A 14,640-nucleotide genomic window follows, 5' to 3' on the forward strand; every position below is an offset into this window, starting at 1 on the left:
CAGCCAGACAAACCAGTCCATTTCCATGAACAAGCGCGGCAACATGTCAAACCCAAAGTGGTCTAAAGCGCGAAATAAATTTGGGGGTATGGGGGGGAAAAAAGAGAACCGAACATAATAACAAGAAAAGCTTCTTATGGCTTGTTGACCTCGATGACCATCTCGGTCTCGACAGATTCGGCCTTCTTGGCGAACCTGGCAATGTCGGCACCCTCGACCTTGCCGTACATGGTCTCGGCGATTATGCCGGTGATCTGGTATGGGTCACCGTTGGAGGCGGGGCGACGGTCCTCAAAGTATCCCTTGCCCTCGGCGGCGACGGCACGGGGAATACGGACAGAGGAGCCACGGTTGGCAACACCCCAGGTGAACTTGTCGTATGAGGCAGTCTCGTGCTTGCCAGTCATGCGGAGCTGGTTGTCCTGACCGTAGACGGCCATGTGCTCGGCTTGGCGAGTGGAGAGCTTCTCCATGGCGGCCTCAATGGCCTTCATGCCGTTCTCACCACGGGTGTCAACGGTAGAAACGTTGGTGTGGAGACCGGCACCGTTCCAGTCACCAGGGATGGGCTTGGGCGCAAAGGTAACCTTGACACCAAACTCCTCAGCAACGCGGTGGAGAAGGAAGCGCGACATCCAGAGCTGGTCACCGAGGGCAATGCCGGGGCAGGGGCCAACTTGGTACTCCCATTGGGCGGGCATAACCTCGGCATTGGTGCCGGAGATGTTGATCTCGGCGTACATGCAGGCCTTGTAGTGGGCCTCGACGATGTCACGGCAAAAGACCTTGCCAGTACCGACACCACAGTAGTAAGGACCCTGGGGGGCGGGGAAACCGTTCTTGGGCCAGCCATATGGCCAGCCAAACTCGTCGAGAAGGGTGTACTCCTGCTCGAGACCGAACCAGAAGTCGGCCTCCTTGTGCTTCTCAAAGATTATGGCAGCATCGTGGCGGAAGTTGTATGCGTTGGGGGTGCCATCGGACATGTAGGTCTCGCACATGACAAGGACGTTGTCTCCCCGACGGAAGGGGTCGGGGAAGTAGGCAACCGGGCGGAGGTAGACATCGGAGTTCTCGCCGGGCGCCTGACCAGTTGAGGAACCGTCAAAGTTCCATTCTGGGAGGTCGTCAAGGCTCTCGACCTTCTTCTTCAGGGTCTGCAACTGATGTCAGGATACATGCGCCTGGTCGAACTGGGCTGCAAGGGCAAGGGTAGTGAGTGGGGGGAAGTGGAGGGGTAGACGTCAGAAGTTGTGCAGGTCCTGCCGCGCGCAATCTGTGGCTGGTGGATGGCTTATCGTGGGGTCGCGATAAGGAACGCCATTTATGCCTGTTGCGACAGCGATTGGCGCAGGGTACGTCACACAAGCAGAGCACCACGATCGTGACTCTGCCGGTTGTGAACCGCCAAGTGGATCGCAGCCAGTGATTCTCCCGAGGCTGAAAGCCTGCAAGCTGCACACTAGGCTGCATCGCGATCGCGGGCTGCAGACAAATGCCGCAAACCATGATCGGTTGAGGGAAATGGAAGAGGTGAAGACAAAAAAAAAAGAAAGAACTGACCTTGGACTTGGAGCGAATGCCGTTGGAGCCGTCTATCCAGACATACTCGGCCATGACATTGCCCTTTTGGGGGAGGTCAAGGTACTTCTGTAGCTGTTGTAGAATGTTAGAACGAGCTCGAGTGAGAGCAGACGAGAGCACGCGAGCAGGTTTCAACGTACGTTGGCAGCATTGGAGATGATTGTGGAGTTCGCCTGTAGCATGTGTGAGTAACAGCAGGATAAACAAAGGGCCCAGGGTAGAAGCATACCATGACTGCGGTTTGTATGTGCGTAGTAGGGGAAAAAAGGAGAACAAACTTGAAGAGGGAGGAACAAGGAAACGATGTTTTCCAGGAGAAGAAGGGCGTGGAGGAGGGGTTATATGGTGGAAGTGGGGAGAGTGAATGGGGAAGAGAGATAAGGATAGCGGGCTGAGGGTTCAGTTATAAGGTAAGTGTCGTGGAATGGGTTGACTGTCTCGGCATGTGGCGGGGCTAGGTGTGGTCAGATAGTAACTAGGTTGGCCGTAGCCAAGAGCCGTCGCCGGACTGTATCCGTGGGATGAGGAAGCAATCCGTTTCTCTAATGCGCAACCACAGGGCCGCACACCCAGCATGCTGAGCCCACGCCCGGCCGTGGAGCATCCGCTTACGCCGGGGCGCCGCCCGGCTGGAACACTTGCAGGGCCCTGCCAGCCACACATACGCACACAATGTTTATTGCGCTCTGGGATGCAAACGCGACGGGCAACACAGCGTAGGGCCGTCTGGAGAGCTTGGAGAGGTTTGCTGATGGGCGCGGCGTCTGTACACGAGCGGTTTCGGTTTGGCGCGGCGCTCGGAACGCACAGCCTCAGGCGGTTCCGAGTTTGACCGCGGCGGAGGTGGAAACCGTCGCCTCAGTGTAGCTAAATTTACCCGCTCAACGCCAGCTTGTTGGTCATGGCAGACCACCGGGGCCCAAACCAGAGCATTTGCATTGCACACACCGCTCCACCTGTGCTGTTGTTTTTGGCCGTCCGCCATCGGATCCCTCGAGGAAATCGTCGACGCCGCCAGCCCAACACGAGCAGCGCCGTCCCTGCGTGCAGACGTCTCGCGACACCTGCATATGCTGCTTCTTGCTGCTGGCCAGGGCCCCGTTGCCTCTGCCCGGCACTGACGTCGCGGGGGCGATAAGAAGCCCGCCCGCCAATCGCTGCGGTTACAGTTACTGTGCCTCGTCATGCCAGCATCACTAAACTCTCTGCCGCGACGTTTCTTGTAGTCAAGTTAATCGTTTCTTGCGCCCGGCTGGCCGCGCTGTGTCCTGGGTGCTGGACGTGCACTGTTCCAGAAGCCCACTGCTTAGACTACCATGTTCGTACGGTTCAATGGCTCGCTGCTCATTGGGCCCGCCTCTCCTCCAGGCACAGACTGAGATATTTCCATGCCAACCCCACAGATTCTCCTGCAGCCCACTCTTTGCGATACAGTCAGAAAGTCAGCTCCACGCCGCCGTCGCCCACCCCCCGTGAATTGCAATGCCCAAAAACCGAATCCGATTCCAAACCCACCTCTGCCTCAACCCTCTCCTTCACCCACCCGCACCCCACGTGCGCCATTAATCAACCCCGTCCACCGCGACCATTTGTCCCGACGCAGGCAAAAAAAGCCGCATCGCCATATCGGCACCACTATCTAGTCTGCACGACGTTGGGCCTGGCGGGGTTGCGGGCGTGCCGTCGATCTGCCAAGCCCCACGCCCCTGGCCCGAAAGATAAGGGGAAAAATGGTTTTCCGACTTTACGTCAGGCTATCGAGTAACGCCGCCGGCCTCGTTGACTGACATGTGGCAGCGACACAACACCTATCGTGAACATGCCCACATTGTATGCAAAATCGGTTTTGCTCCTCAAAAGACTGATATAAAAGTCGCCATCCGCCTGGCTTTGGCCTTGCACATCAGCGACCGGTGGTGTGGCCGTGTCATGTCCGCTTTAGGCAAAGCTGCGGGCCCTTCCAGTACATGGAAGGGGTTCCAAAAGGCTTGCATCTTCCCCAGATTATACTTAGATAGCTGCTGATCAAGTCAAGGAGCAGCCGCTGTGGGTGTATGGTTCGCAGCGACCCTTATCAGATGGGGCGCATGGTGCTGGGCAAGCGCTGGCACGTGTGGCCTTCACCGATAGGAAACCAACACCATCCGGGGGTCAAGAAGAGACATATCCGGGCATGGTATCTAGTAGACAATGCCTGGCATGAGCACATCATGGTTTCGTCATGGCCTCGACACCAATCTGATTCCTCAATGAGCCCTTGCACTCTCCTGCCCTGTTGTGTCTGCTGCGACACCCATCATGCATACCCAGACACCAACTTTGCACGGCCCCCTTCACTTCCCGCTCTAGGTCATGACTTGCAGCACCACCCTCTGCCTCTGGTTGGGTGTCGAGAGCGGCTGTACCTGCAGCAGGCAATAGACCATGCTGAACGAGAGGGTCGGGGCAAGACGGGAACGACCAAGGATACGACCGACTTTCGGAAGCCGGCTAGGTTTAGGGACCGGCGCCAGTGGCATGGTGCATGGCAGATCTGGGGTAGACTTTGTTGGGGTGTTTGGTGTTGCTCGCAAGTGCGTCGACGTAGTGTATATGTCCCATTCCTCGAGGCCCTCGGCTCGAACCAATCACAGCCACCAACTGTTCCACAACAAGTCAACAAAACGTGTCTGGATATTTATCTAACCCACATATAAGACAACCAGAAACCTTACATTTATTTTCTGGTGTCGGGAGACTCTGGTAGTGGTTGTCTTGGCAAGGGCGGGACAAGCCCTCGCCCGCACAAGTCCCGCGCGACGCCGGCAGAGGTGAGACTTGTGCCAGAGAAACAATGAAGCCTGACGACTGTTTAGTTTTCACAATGGTACCTGTTCGAGATTGTCGACGCGGCACAAGTTCCGCTGCCGCCTGTACCAGTCCCAAACACGATGGCCCGACGGGGGGCAGACGGGATGGAAAATTATTGGTGACAATACGATTATGAAGGCACAAGCAAGCAGTATGGTAGGTCTTAGCCTTGGTCAACGGAGTCTCATACGGGTGTTGTTTGCATGTTTGTTTACTGTAAGCTAGCACATATATGCCTGGAAAACGGTCAGCAATGACTCCAAGATATCCAGCAGAGAAACTAAATCCTAACCTGCTATCGGAAGCGCCTCACCAGACAGCCACACATGTGCTACGTTGAGCACGTCTATCACCGGCCGTGCCGCCACTGGGGGCGCGATCAGTTTGTTGGCGACCCGTGCTGCAGGTCTCGGTTTGCCAACGGCCATCCTATAGCCTGCACCTATGCCGAGAAGATGGGGTCGGTTAACAGCAATGAGCTTTGCCCGGACTGCAGATACCGGCTAGCCAGTGGTGGGGCATCGCGACCGTTTGCTGGTGTTGCTGCGGTCCCGCAGGCTAGGATCGACGAGAAGCTGTACGGAAAGCTGGATGGAACATGAAGCCGCCACTGCAAAACTTATCGAATAACGGGAATGGCTTCTCTCAGCTTGAATAATGGTGCTCTGCATCTCCCGCCAGACAGCCTCGGATCTCTCTGGCTAAACGCTCCGTGCTGGTGCTTCTTGAAGAAGTAAATGGGCATGGATCCATCATCTTGATACACACTCGGCAGACCGAGACGAGGAAGAGCAACAAGAGTGTGGAGAAGGTGGCACAGACACTGAGAAGGGCAAAAATCGAGGATATATACTGGAAGAGGTTCAAGTCGAATGTCACGAAGTCGTAGCAAGGTGAGGGGACAGGGCTTGGCATATGGGGAGTGGCCAATCAGAGGCTGCCATGAGGTAACAGCAACTCGATGCTCTTTCCTTTGGGGAACAGCGCGGTAGTTGGCCATCAATAATGAGGCCGATGGTCATGGGGTTGGTCGAATATAGTATTAGAGACATGTATGCATGTTGTTGTTCAAATGCGGGGTCTGCATCGTCTCTCCTCAGTTGTCGTGATGTTCACTGTTTGTTGTCGCATGGTGGACATGGAACACGCCTTCGCCATTTTTTGCACGTGACATACACACACGTGCTGTTCAGTACAAGTGACCCAGGACAACGAGTGGGAGCCCGTTGGGCCTCGTAGTAGTTTTATCTTGTTTCCTGGCTCGACCGTTGACACCAACAAGCCAACGGGCAGTAGACAGCTTACTGTAGCGAATCCGCCGTCTGTCTTGCATTCAGCTGGTAGGCAAAGTATGGTACAGAGAGTAGCTGAGTGACGTATGGTCTGCCAAAAAGAGACAATATACTACAAACATACTTCGGGGTCAAACAATAAGGCGCCCAACTCAGTCATGGGCAAACGGCAGAGGGACCGTCGCAATGGTGTCCAGCACCGGCCATTGGCACACATGCGCCATATGTCTACAGGTGATTTGACTTGTTCGACGAGCCCCTGAGATTAGCGAATACGGTGCGATGACTCGGATATGTACAGGCTCCTAACCAAGTCGCTGGGTCAGACGGGCTGCGTCGTCGAGGTAACAAGGCAATTGGGGCGTACGCACGAGTTTTGCATGCGCTCACAGACAGACATTGGCAGCGTGTGTCGGGACCGAACGTGGTGGTGGACTAGGGGGAGGAAAGCTGCAGGTACAGCGAAGGGTCGGAAATTTGCCGGATGGTGCGACAAGTCCACATGCACATGCGCAGCTGGATACTTGGCCCTGATGCGCTGCGGCTGTACTGCGGCGTTCTCCAAGCAGCCAGGCCGTCGAAATGGGCATTGCCTGACCCGGCCGAGCGCAGAGAGCAGCGATAGAATATGGCAATAAAGTACGAATGCCATAGTCGTGTCCAAGGGGGAAACAGGTCAGATCTAGTAGATGCACTAAGTAGATGCAGTAAGGACTTCTCAGAGCACGGCCGATGCGGCTAGGCGTGGGCCATGCAGGGATGCGCGAGCGTTCTCTTCTAAGTACGTATACGACGTACCGCCTAACAACGGTGACATGGCGCCATTGCAACATGGACGCAGCTACAGCACACGGACTCGTGTGGTTGATCATGCAACACGGCCTCGCCATTGTTGCTCGTCCTCGTCTTTGTCTGTCCGTGAGGCCGAGACCACGATTCAGGCGTGGGAGCTACGAGAGAGACAAAGGTGATCGTGGTTCGGTACCAGCGGTGCCCGCTAAGGGCCCAGCCTAGCGAACACCACGATCGCCGTCTGGGATCCCTATCACGAGCCGGAACAAGCCCCCCGGACTAGACGCTTTATCTGATACTGTCCAATCTCCCCCTCCCTTCCACTGCCTCGTCTCCCTTCTCGTCCTGCCATCCGCCTCTCTGAGCATTGACGAGGCTTGCCTGCCGCCATGAAGCGCTGACGGCCTCTCTCTGCATCGTCATACGTCTAAACCTGCACCCTCTTCCTAGCGTCACCCCGACACTTTTCTTCCTCGACCCGCGCCACAGCCAGGGTCGCGGGCGAAAACACCTTCCGAAGACCCTTTCCCACCCAATTGCCCGCTGCCCGCACCTCTGACGACCTTTTCTTTTGTGTTTCGCAGCGACGTGCTGCAGACGCCTGACTGCGCTATGCATAGACATACAATGTCCGAGACGGCCGCCATGCCGTCGTCGCGCTCCAGCAGAACACACAGCTTCAGCAGCGAGCGCTCTCCTTCCCTGTGCAGCTCCGTCACCTTCCAGATGCCCACCACCGTCAGACCTCCGCCCGCCTACATTGCTGCATCCGTAGCTTCGCAAACCGTTACCGACCACCAGAATGCCCAGCTACGCGACGAAGATGCAGACAACGACGAGCTGCAAAACGCCATCTTCTCCGAGCAGGCATTGGCCCTCCTCAATGGCTTTCTCGACCATCTTCTCTTCGCCTTTCTCTCTTCTGCCAAAGCACCGTCTCTGACAGCCATCCGACCAGCTATACTCGATGTCCTCAAGCCGCGCCTTGCCCGCGAGGCCATGGAATACGCCGACGAGGAGCTACAGGGCTTGCTGGCTGCCGAGGATGATGATGAGTCGCCTACACAAAACGACAAGGTCAATGGCGCATGGGATGTAGAAAAGGTGTGGAAGCGCACTCGCCTGCGCATCATGGTCTACACACGCTTGGGTGAATTGGAGGATGAAGACGAGGAAAGGTATGTCCAGCAAGAGCGCGGGCTCAGCATGGACGAGGACGAGGATGATGAAGCTGGCCTGGTGTCATGGGCAGCTGCCATCTTCCTGACCTCGGTCATGGAGTTCATCGCTGAACAGCTGCTCCTTGTCTCTGGATCCGCAGCTTTTGCGCGCATGGAGTCGCGGATACAGAAGCTGTCTCAGCAAATGGAGCAACACGAAGAACAGCCTATAATCGAACGCCTGACCATAGAGGAGCCTGATGTAGAGAAGATTGCACTCAATTCTGCTTTGGGAAGGCTTTGGAGGACGTGGAAGAAACGTGTGCGATCTCCTATTATGCCCCTTACTCCCATACGACGAATGCGCTCCACCTCAAGCTACACGAGCTTGCCCATGCGAAAGCCAAGCCGTGACACAATCAACACGGTGCATAGCGGTCACGAGCACCTGCCCGAGCACCAACCTACTGAGACGGAAATTGCAGCCAACATACCTCTTCCAATTGGCAGCAATGACATCAATGAAATTGAAGTGCCTGGATTGGCACCCACATATGAGGACGAGGACGAAAATACAGGCAATGCACCATACTCACAAGGACGGCGACCTTCGAGTGCTATGATTTCCTCTTCAGTCATTCCGACCAAGAAGAGTAGGAAAGCGCGTCCTGTTTCTCTGCCCCTTTCGCAGTTACCAGCATTCGTTGTTCCTACAGAGCCTGTTGATGAAGATGAGCAATCCATTCATACTTCAATTGAAAGCGAGCCAGCCGATGATGGAATTCACGACGACTCGTCTAAGCACCAACACTCGGTGCCATCTCCAAGAGACGAATCGCACGAGGATGACGCCTCGATGGTGGCATTTACAGCAGCTACTGGCCTGGGCTTTAGAATGAGTACTCCCGAACCCGCTGACGTCCAGGGCAAGAACCCAGACGGCCTTGACGTGATCAACGATATTAGCCCCAAGAGCGTGGGAAAGGTCATGAGCTCCAAGAGAATGTCCATAGAACGGCCAGGGCCTCCGGGTTTGGTGCGCACTTTTTCAGCTCGTAGTTCTACCCGCACTTCGAGTATCAAGTCTCCTCTACACACGCCTGCATTGACGCCAAAAGCAACCACTCATGCAGAAGGAAAATCATACCTAGACGACGATTTATCCGAAGAGGAGCCCGAAAAGCCCCAGGCAATCGGTGTTGCCCGCACCGCCGATAATGCTATCCGATCAACATCTACTACTCCAGACGAGATGGCTCGTGAACCCAGCAGACCACCTGCTAGGGGAGCTTATGTAGAAGTCCAGCCTCGCACTTCTACTCCGACTTCGCTGCAGAGTCACAACAATTCTTCGCCGGATGACAAGTATGCGGGAGGAGAGCGTCTAATCATTCGAAAAGACATTGGAAGAAAGTCACACAGCAATGGAGATGTCACATCCAGCCCCATTCAACACGAGAGTCCCACCAGTGCCCCACGGAGACAGGATGGCCTTCGTTCCCCATCCCTCGCCTCGTCGTTGCCTGCTTTGCATGAGGTGGAGAGTAATCCAACGCAGCCCGTGGAGAAGGCCGGCTCTCTAGGTATGCGCAAATCCAGCTCTCCCACTTACGAAGAATCAAAACGCGACTCCACCTCAACAAATCATGACCCTCCCATGCAAGTACCAGATCGAAGACTGCAACGCATATCGACCGGAGAATCTGTCCGCTCCCAGAGTGCACCTTCTGAAAAGTCACCCTCAGATAATATGTCATTGAAGCGAGGCACTTCGACATCTTCTTCTCTGAAGAAGCAGGTTGTCTACCCTGTGACTTCTAGCGGACGGGATTCCGTTTCTAGCTACCGTTCGCGAGGCTTGAGCGGACGCATGTCAGAAGAAGATCGGACGCGTGAGTTTGACTCTTTGATTAAAGGACAGGAGACGGTCAAGTTCACATTGACGCCACAAAACATGCGAGACCTTGATGTAAGTCACAAACACCGCTGCCTTTTCAACCCACTAACGGTATGCAGGAAACTCCACCGCATCAGCCTGTGCAGCATCGCTCATCATCTTCATCTTCCGCAAAGCCATATCCTCGCGTCCATGCTGACGACAAGTCTTACGGCACTGCAAACTTGCCCAACACGACTGCACCTAGGGCAAAGTCGTCCAATGGGACCCACCACAGGCCATCGCCTAGCCGCAGCGTAGTTACCAGACCGCTTGCAAGAGACCCAAAGATCGAGTCAGAATCAATGCGCGACTTTGCCGACTTCATCCGGTCAACTGGCCCTTCGCCTGGCCAGGAGAAGCCTGTGCAACCTTTTGTTAGCATGAACGGACAGAATCCAAGTTCGAAGCCTAGCAACATCTCATCGTCTTCACTCGGCCGGAAGCTATCTACCAGACGATCATCTTCTGTAAACGGGACTTCTGCAAGAGCACGTGCCAACATGGAGCCACGCAGTCCGGCAGGCCTAAGCACGGGCAATGGCGACTTGATTGACTTTATCAGGCAAGGACCCCCGGATGCGAACAATGGGCAACCTAGAATCCCTCGGAGTGTTGCCCCCTTCCGCAGCACCGTGGATTCTGATCAGTTTGACAGCATGCTGGAAGGCCACGGCAATGTTGAATCAGCGTACGGCTCTGCAGCATCAACGTTAGAATCGAAGAACAGTGCCCAGACCATCAATTCTCGAACTGGTCTCATTGCATCCCCTGGTGTTGTGCAGCCGGCCTATTCCAATACGCCAAAGCAGCTGAGCGGAAGCATGTCAGCCTCTAATGATGAGCCTCAAGTCACGCGAACGAGGCGGCGCATCAAGGACCCATATGCGATTGACTTTTCTGATGAGGAGGATGATGAGGATGAAGACGAAGATCAGCTCACTGCACTTCCGCCTAGCGGAACGCAAACACCCAGACAGGCTCCGGCACAGCCACCGCGACAAGCTGCACCAAGACAGGAGAGTCTGATGGATTTCCTCAATGCCATGGAACCCCCATCGGTCAGCAAACCTCAGCCTTTTATGTTGAGTGAGGAGACTATTGCTGCTGCACGCGCGCGTGCAAATTCGTCGAAATCGCAGCCATACAATGGCAATGGTGGCGCGCATCCTGGCTCTTTGACCTCAACATCAATCACTTCCGATGCCGCACGTTCATACAAACCTCGCCTCCAAGCAAGGGCACCCGCATCTGGTGACGCCCGAGGTGGAGGTGCACGCACAGGCACGAGCGACCTAGCCGATTTCCTCATGAACTCTGGGCCGCCAGAGCCGCCAGTCACTCGTGCTGCGCCAGTCAAGGAAGAGAAGAAGAGCAGGAAGTTCTGGCGCAGCAAAAAGACATATGGTGATTTGCCATAATCATCAGACTGTTGTGACACGAGTGGAACATGAGACATACGGTTTGCTATTTTTTTTACATGACTTCACATCACTCGCTAAATAGATTTATCTCATTACTTTTTTTTTATTGAGAAAGAGGAGGAACGCTGAGGCAAGGGGACGATTACGGATTGTTGTTTCTGGACGGACTTTCTGAACGGACGATGGTTTCTCGATACCCACTTTTTGCATGTCATGTTCATGCTAACACGGAGTTTGAGTTTGTTCAATATTATCGGCATGGGTCGAGATTGGGATTCAATAAGTTTCATAGCGTTGATGTGCAATGTAACAATACCCACCCGATAGTGACTTTTCTACTTGCAAATACCCAGGTGACTTGCCGAGTGTCCAGGAATAGCCTGGTAAGCTATTTCCGAATCCGCATGACTCGCCTCGGCTCCCACTTCCCCAGATCCCCCGGCTACATCCGCAAACTTTATCCTCTTGTACCATAAAAGCTGTCTCAGAACACATCCAAACATGTCACCGTATACGTACGACCACTCACCGGGTAACGTTGAAAGTTTACTCGCAGAGCTGCGCAAGCATGGCATTGAATACACGCTTGATACCCACGAGCGCGATGCCAAAGCCAACACCACGCACTCGCCCGCCGCACCTCGCGAGACACCGTTGGCGGTTCTTTTCCCTACTTCAACACAGCAAACATCGATTATCCTCAAATCGTGCAACGACCGGCTGATTGCCGTCACGTCGTTTTCCGGCGGAACGAGTTTCGGCGGCGCACTCACGGCGAGCCGTAATGGCGTATGCGTTAGTTTTGAGCGCATGAAAGAGATTATCGGAGTGCATGAAGATGATATGGATGTTGTTGTGCAGCCGGGATTGGGATGGATGGAGCTAAATGAAAATTTGGAAAGTAAGGGCTTGTTTTTTCCAGTCGATCCTGCGCCTGGGGCGAAGATTGGGGGGATGGTGAGTTCTTCTTCTTCTTCTTCTTCTTCTTCTTCTTCTTCTTCTTCTTCTTCTTTTCTTACCTTCTTACAAGTCCTCTTCTTTTTTCGTTTCCCTCCATATTGGAAACGCTGTATGCTAAAATAAAAGGGATAATGTAGATAGCAATGTCTTGCTCAGGCACAAACGCCTACCGCTACGGCACCATGAAAGAAAATGTCATTTCTCTGACTTGCGTGCTGGCAGATGGCCGCATAATAAAAACTCATAATCGGCCTCGCAAATCCTCTGCAGGATACGACATTACTCACCTTCTCATTGGCTCCGAAGGCACTCTCGGACTCGTCACAGAAGCCGTGCTGCGCCTTTCCCTACTCCCCAAGAACCTACACGTGGGTCTCGCCACGTTCCCTTCTTTCCAGTCCGGCGTGGATTTCGTTGTCGAACTCCAGAAAACAGGGCACGTGCTGGAAGCCTTGGAGCTAGCAGACGGCCCGCAAATGCAGTGCGTCAATGTCTCGCGTCTATCTAGCATGGAGTGGGCTGAGATTCCAACTCTGTTCTTCAAAATCGCGGGACCGTCGATCGAGCGTGTGTGGGAGCAACAGCGTATCGTGGACGCGTTGTGTCGCAAGCATTCCGCGGGTAGGTTCTACGTCGCATCTCAAGAAAAAGATGGTGAGAGCACAAGCGCTATTTGGGCAGCGCGGAAATGCATGGGACAAGCACTTGTTTGTATGAAGAAGAGTCCCTCGGACGTGTTTCTGCATTCAGACTGCGCGGTTCCTATATCCAAACTTTCAGATCTCGTTCAGGGCACGCAGTCACTCATTTCCAAGGCTGCTGCTGCTGCGACGGGTAACCAAGGAGGTTGGTTCTGCGCTAATGTTGGACATGTTGGGGATGGCAATGTGCATTCTGCGATTATCTGTCCGGCAGCTGATCGCCGGGCTGCAGAGGCGGTGTTGAGGGATGTGGCGAGGTTGGCGCTGAGTCTTGAAGGTACAATCACGGGAGAGCATGGTGTTGGATTGGAGTTGAGGGATGCATTAGAAGAAGAGGTTGGGAAGAGTGGGGTTGAGAGTATGAGGGCGATTAAGGTGGCGTGGGATCAGAAGGGGATATTGAATCCGGACAAGGTTTTTAGGCTCGAGGGCGGGAGGATGGAGAAACTTTGATGTGTATGGGTGTTCGGATAATGATGGATGTTTTTCTCTAGTTATGACAACTTTCCGTTTTGAGTATTTCATTGGCAGTTGGACTTTCCAGAACAAGAGCTGACAAGGCTGGCAGATCGCATTGCATGTTTTCAACGGCTCGGGAAGTCTAGCGTAGATTTCTAAGCAACAACCATACATAGATGTAAGGTCGCCGATATCCCCTGCATACAAAGGATGCAGAAAGCGTTCATGCGATTAGTATTACATGCTTCTCAGCCTCGAATAGGAAAAGTTTGTCAATAAACTAATGTAAGTCCAGGCTGGACGAAAATCCTTATACACGCGCGAAACACACATTCAAAAAAAACCAGCTGAAATCGAGTTGCATCACGGAAATTGGCGGCTAGTCTTTCCAGCCCTTCATCTCGCATTGTCTGCACTGCTTTTTTCCTTCTTCGGTATAGTATACAAGAATTAATATCGGCTGCGGGAGTCCCAACTGCCTTGGATCTGGTTCCTCCACAGCGTTCTTATCCCTGCATCCAACCCTGGTTTTTTTCACTTCTACAACCGCTATTTCCTTTTCAGGCTGAACACCGACGGTCCAATTATCCCGTCCTTCATGGCAGCCGCAACGACGACACTTGAAGGATGCTGAGGCTGGTTGCCTTATTAATAACACACTTTTTTTTAAACCCCCGCAATCATCATGCAGTCGCTGCTAGTTTTGTACCGTGTGTAACCAGCGCCTCCGGACTAGTAAAGAAAAGGTAGGAGGGACCGCCTATTGCAGCCTTGTCGATATTTCAAAAAAAAATATCTGGAACCGTTCTCTCCAGTATCAACCACCTACAGGCAAGAAAAAAATGCCCAGCAAACAAGTGGCGGAGATGAGCCAAGTCCCCAGGCATGCAGGGATTGAGTCGACCCTTGCTTTAACAATCCGCTTGGCATACAGCCGCACTTTTGATTGATTTGAATCTACACTCCGCGACCAATAATAGGTCTGGGGTTTGGTAATAAGTACGATCTTGACCAAATACCAATGCTTGGTTGTGCCCATCCTAACCAGACTTCTGCTAATAGAAGCAGATTTCCTTAAACGATTCTTTTTATTGAATGTGTTGCTGATCTGTACGCTACTATGTACTTGTGCTGAGTCATTGCATACATGTGGGCCTTTGGATGCTTGGGCAATTGGCACTCCTTCCGCACCTAATGCTAGCGGTACGACGTTGGCGCGCATTGTGCAGGATTGGCGGGCAGGGGGTGGGTTTTCTGTATGCGGCTTTAGCGACCCTATACGCTTCTCTCTAAAAGTATTAAGTTATTCAATACTACATTTCCTTTAAAAATGTATTAATTAATATATAAAAATACATATTAAAACTTTAGTTTAGGTACTAAAAGGTATATTATAGAAAGGATAAAGAGTAACGTACCTCACGGGTTCGTGTCACACACGGGTTCGTGTCACAGTTTTGCCAAGCCCCCACCAAAACCTCT

The 14,640-nt window shown here is 53.5% G+C and overlaps 5 protein-coding genes across 5 annotated transcripts; 4 read left to right on the top strand and 1 right to left on the bottom strand.

Moving 5' to 3' along the window:
• Positions 1-134: 134 nt before the first annotated feature.
• COCCADRAFT_30035 (uncharacterized protein) lies at positions 135-1,816 on the bottom strand (the record flags this gene model as incomplete). Its single annotated transcript, XM_007718738.1, has 4 exons — positions 135-1,157; positions 1,564-1,656; positions 1,725-1,757; positions 1,814-1,816. The coding sequence occupies 4 exons, from the start codon at positions 1,814-1,816 to the stop codon at positions 135-137; spliced, it is 1,152 nt and encodes a 383-aa protein (XP_007716928.1).
• A 952-nt stretch (positions 1,817-2,768) lies between these two features.
• On the top strand, positions 2,769-3,349 carry COCCADRAFT_40761 (uncharacterized protein; the record flags this gene model as incomplete). Its single annotated transcript, XM_007718739.1, has 2 exons — positions 2,769-2,799; positions 2,895-3,349. 2 exons carry the CDS (start codon positions 2,769-2,771, stop codon positions 3,347-3,349), a joined length of 486 nt encoding a protein of 161 aa, XP_007716929.1.
• A 289-nt stretch (positions 3,350-3,638) lies between these two features.
• Positions 3,639-5,036, top strand: COCCADRAFT_30036 (uncharacterized protein; the record flags this gene model as incomplete). The annotated part of the gene is made up of 4 exons (XM_007718740.1): positions 3,639-4,157; positions 4,282-4,394; positions 4,440-4,590; positions 4,740-5,036. 4 exons carry the CDS (start codon positions 3,639-3,641, stop codon positions 5,034-5,036), a joined length of 1,080 nt encoding a protein of 359 aa, XP_007716930.1.
• Positions 5,037-7,145: 2,109 nt separating this feature from the next.
• Positions 7,146-11,035, top strand: COCCADRAFT_108278 (uncharacterized protein; the record flags this gene model as incomplete). Its single annotated transcript, XM_007718741.1, has 2 exons — positions 7,146-9,647; positions 9,695-11,035. The coding sequence occupies 2 exons, from the start codon at positions 7,146-7,148 to the stop codon at positions 11,033-11,035; spliced, it is 3,843 nt and encodes a 1,280-aa protein (XP_007716931.1).
• A 504-nt stretch (positions 11,036-11,539) lies between these two features.
• COCCADRAFT_8913 (uncharacterized protein) lies at positions 11,540-13,152 on the top strand (the record flags this gene model as incomplete). Its single annotated transcript, XM_007718742.1, has 2 exons — positions 11,540-11,995; positions 12,136-13,152. The coding sequence occupies 2 exons, from the start codon at positions 11,540-11,542 to the stop codon at positions 13,150-13,152; spliced, it is 1,473 nt and encodes a 490-aa protein (XP_007716932.1).
• Positions 13,153-14,640: the final 1,488 nt, after the last annotated feature.

The sequence above is a fragment of the Bipolaris zeicola genome, assembly GCF_000523435.1.
Source record: "Bipolaris zeicola 26-R-13 unplaced genomic scaffold scaffold_251, whole genome shotgun sequence".
In the NCBI taxonomy this organism is placed as follows: domain Eukaryota; kingdom Fungi; phylum Ascomycota; class Dothideomycetes; order Pleosporales; family Pleosporaceae; genus Bipolaris; species Bipolaris zeicola.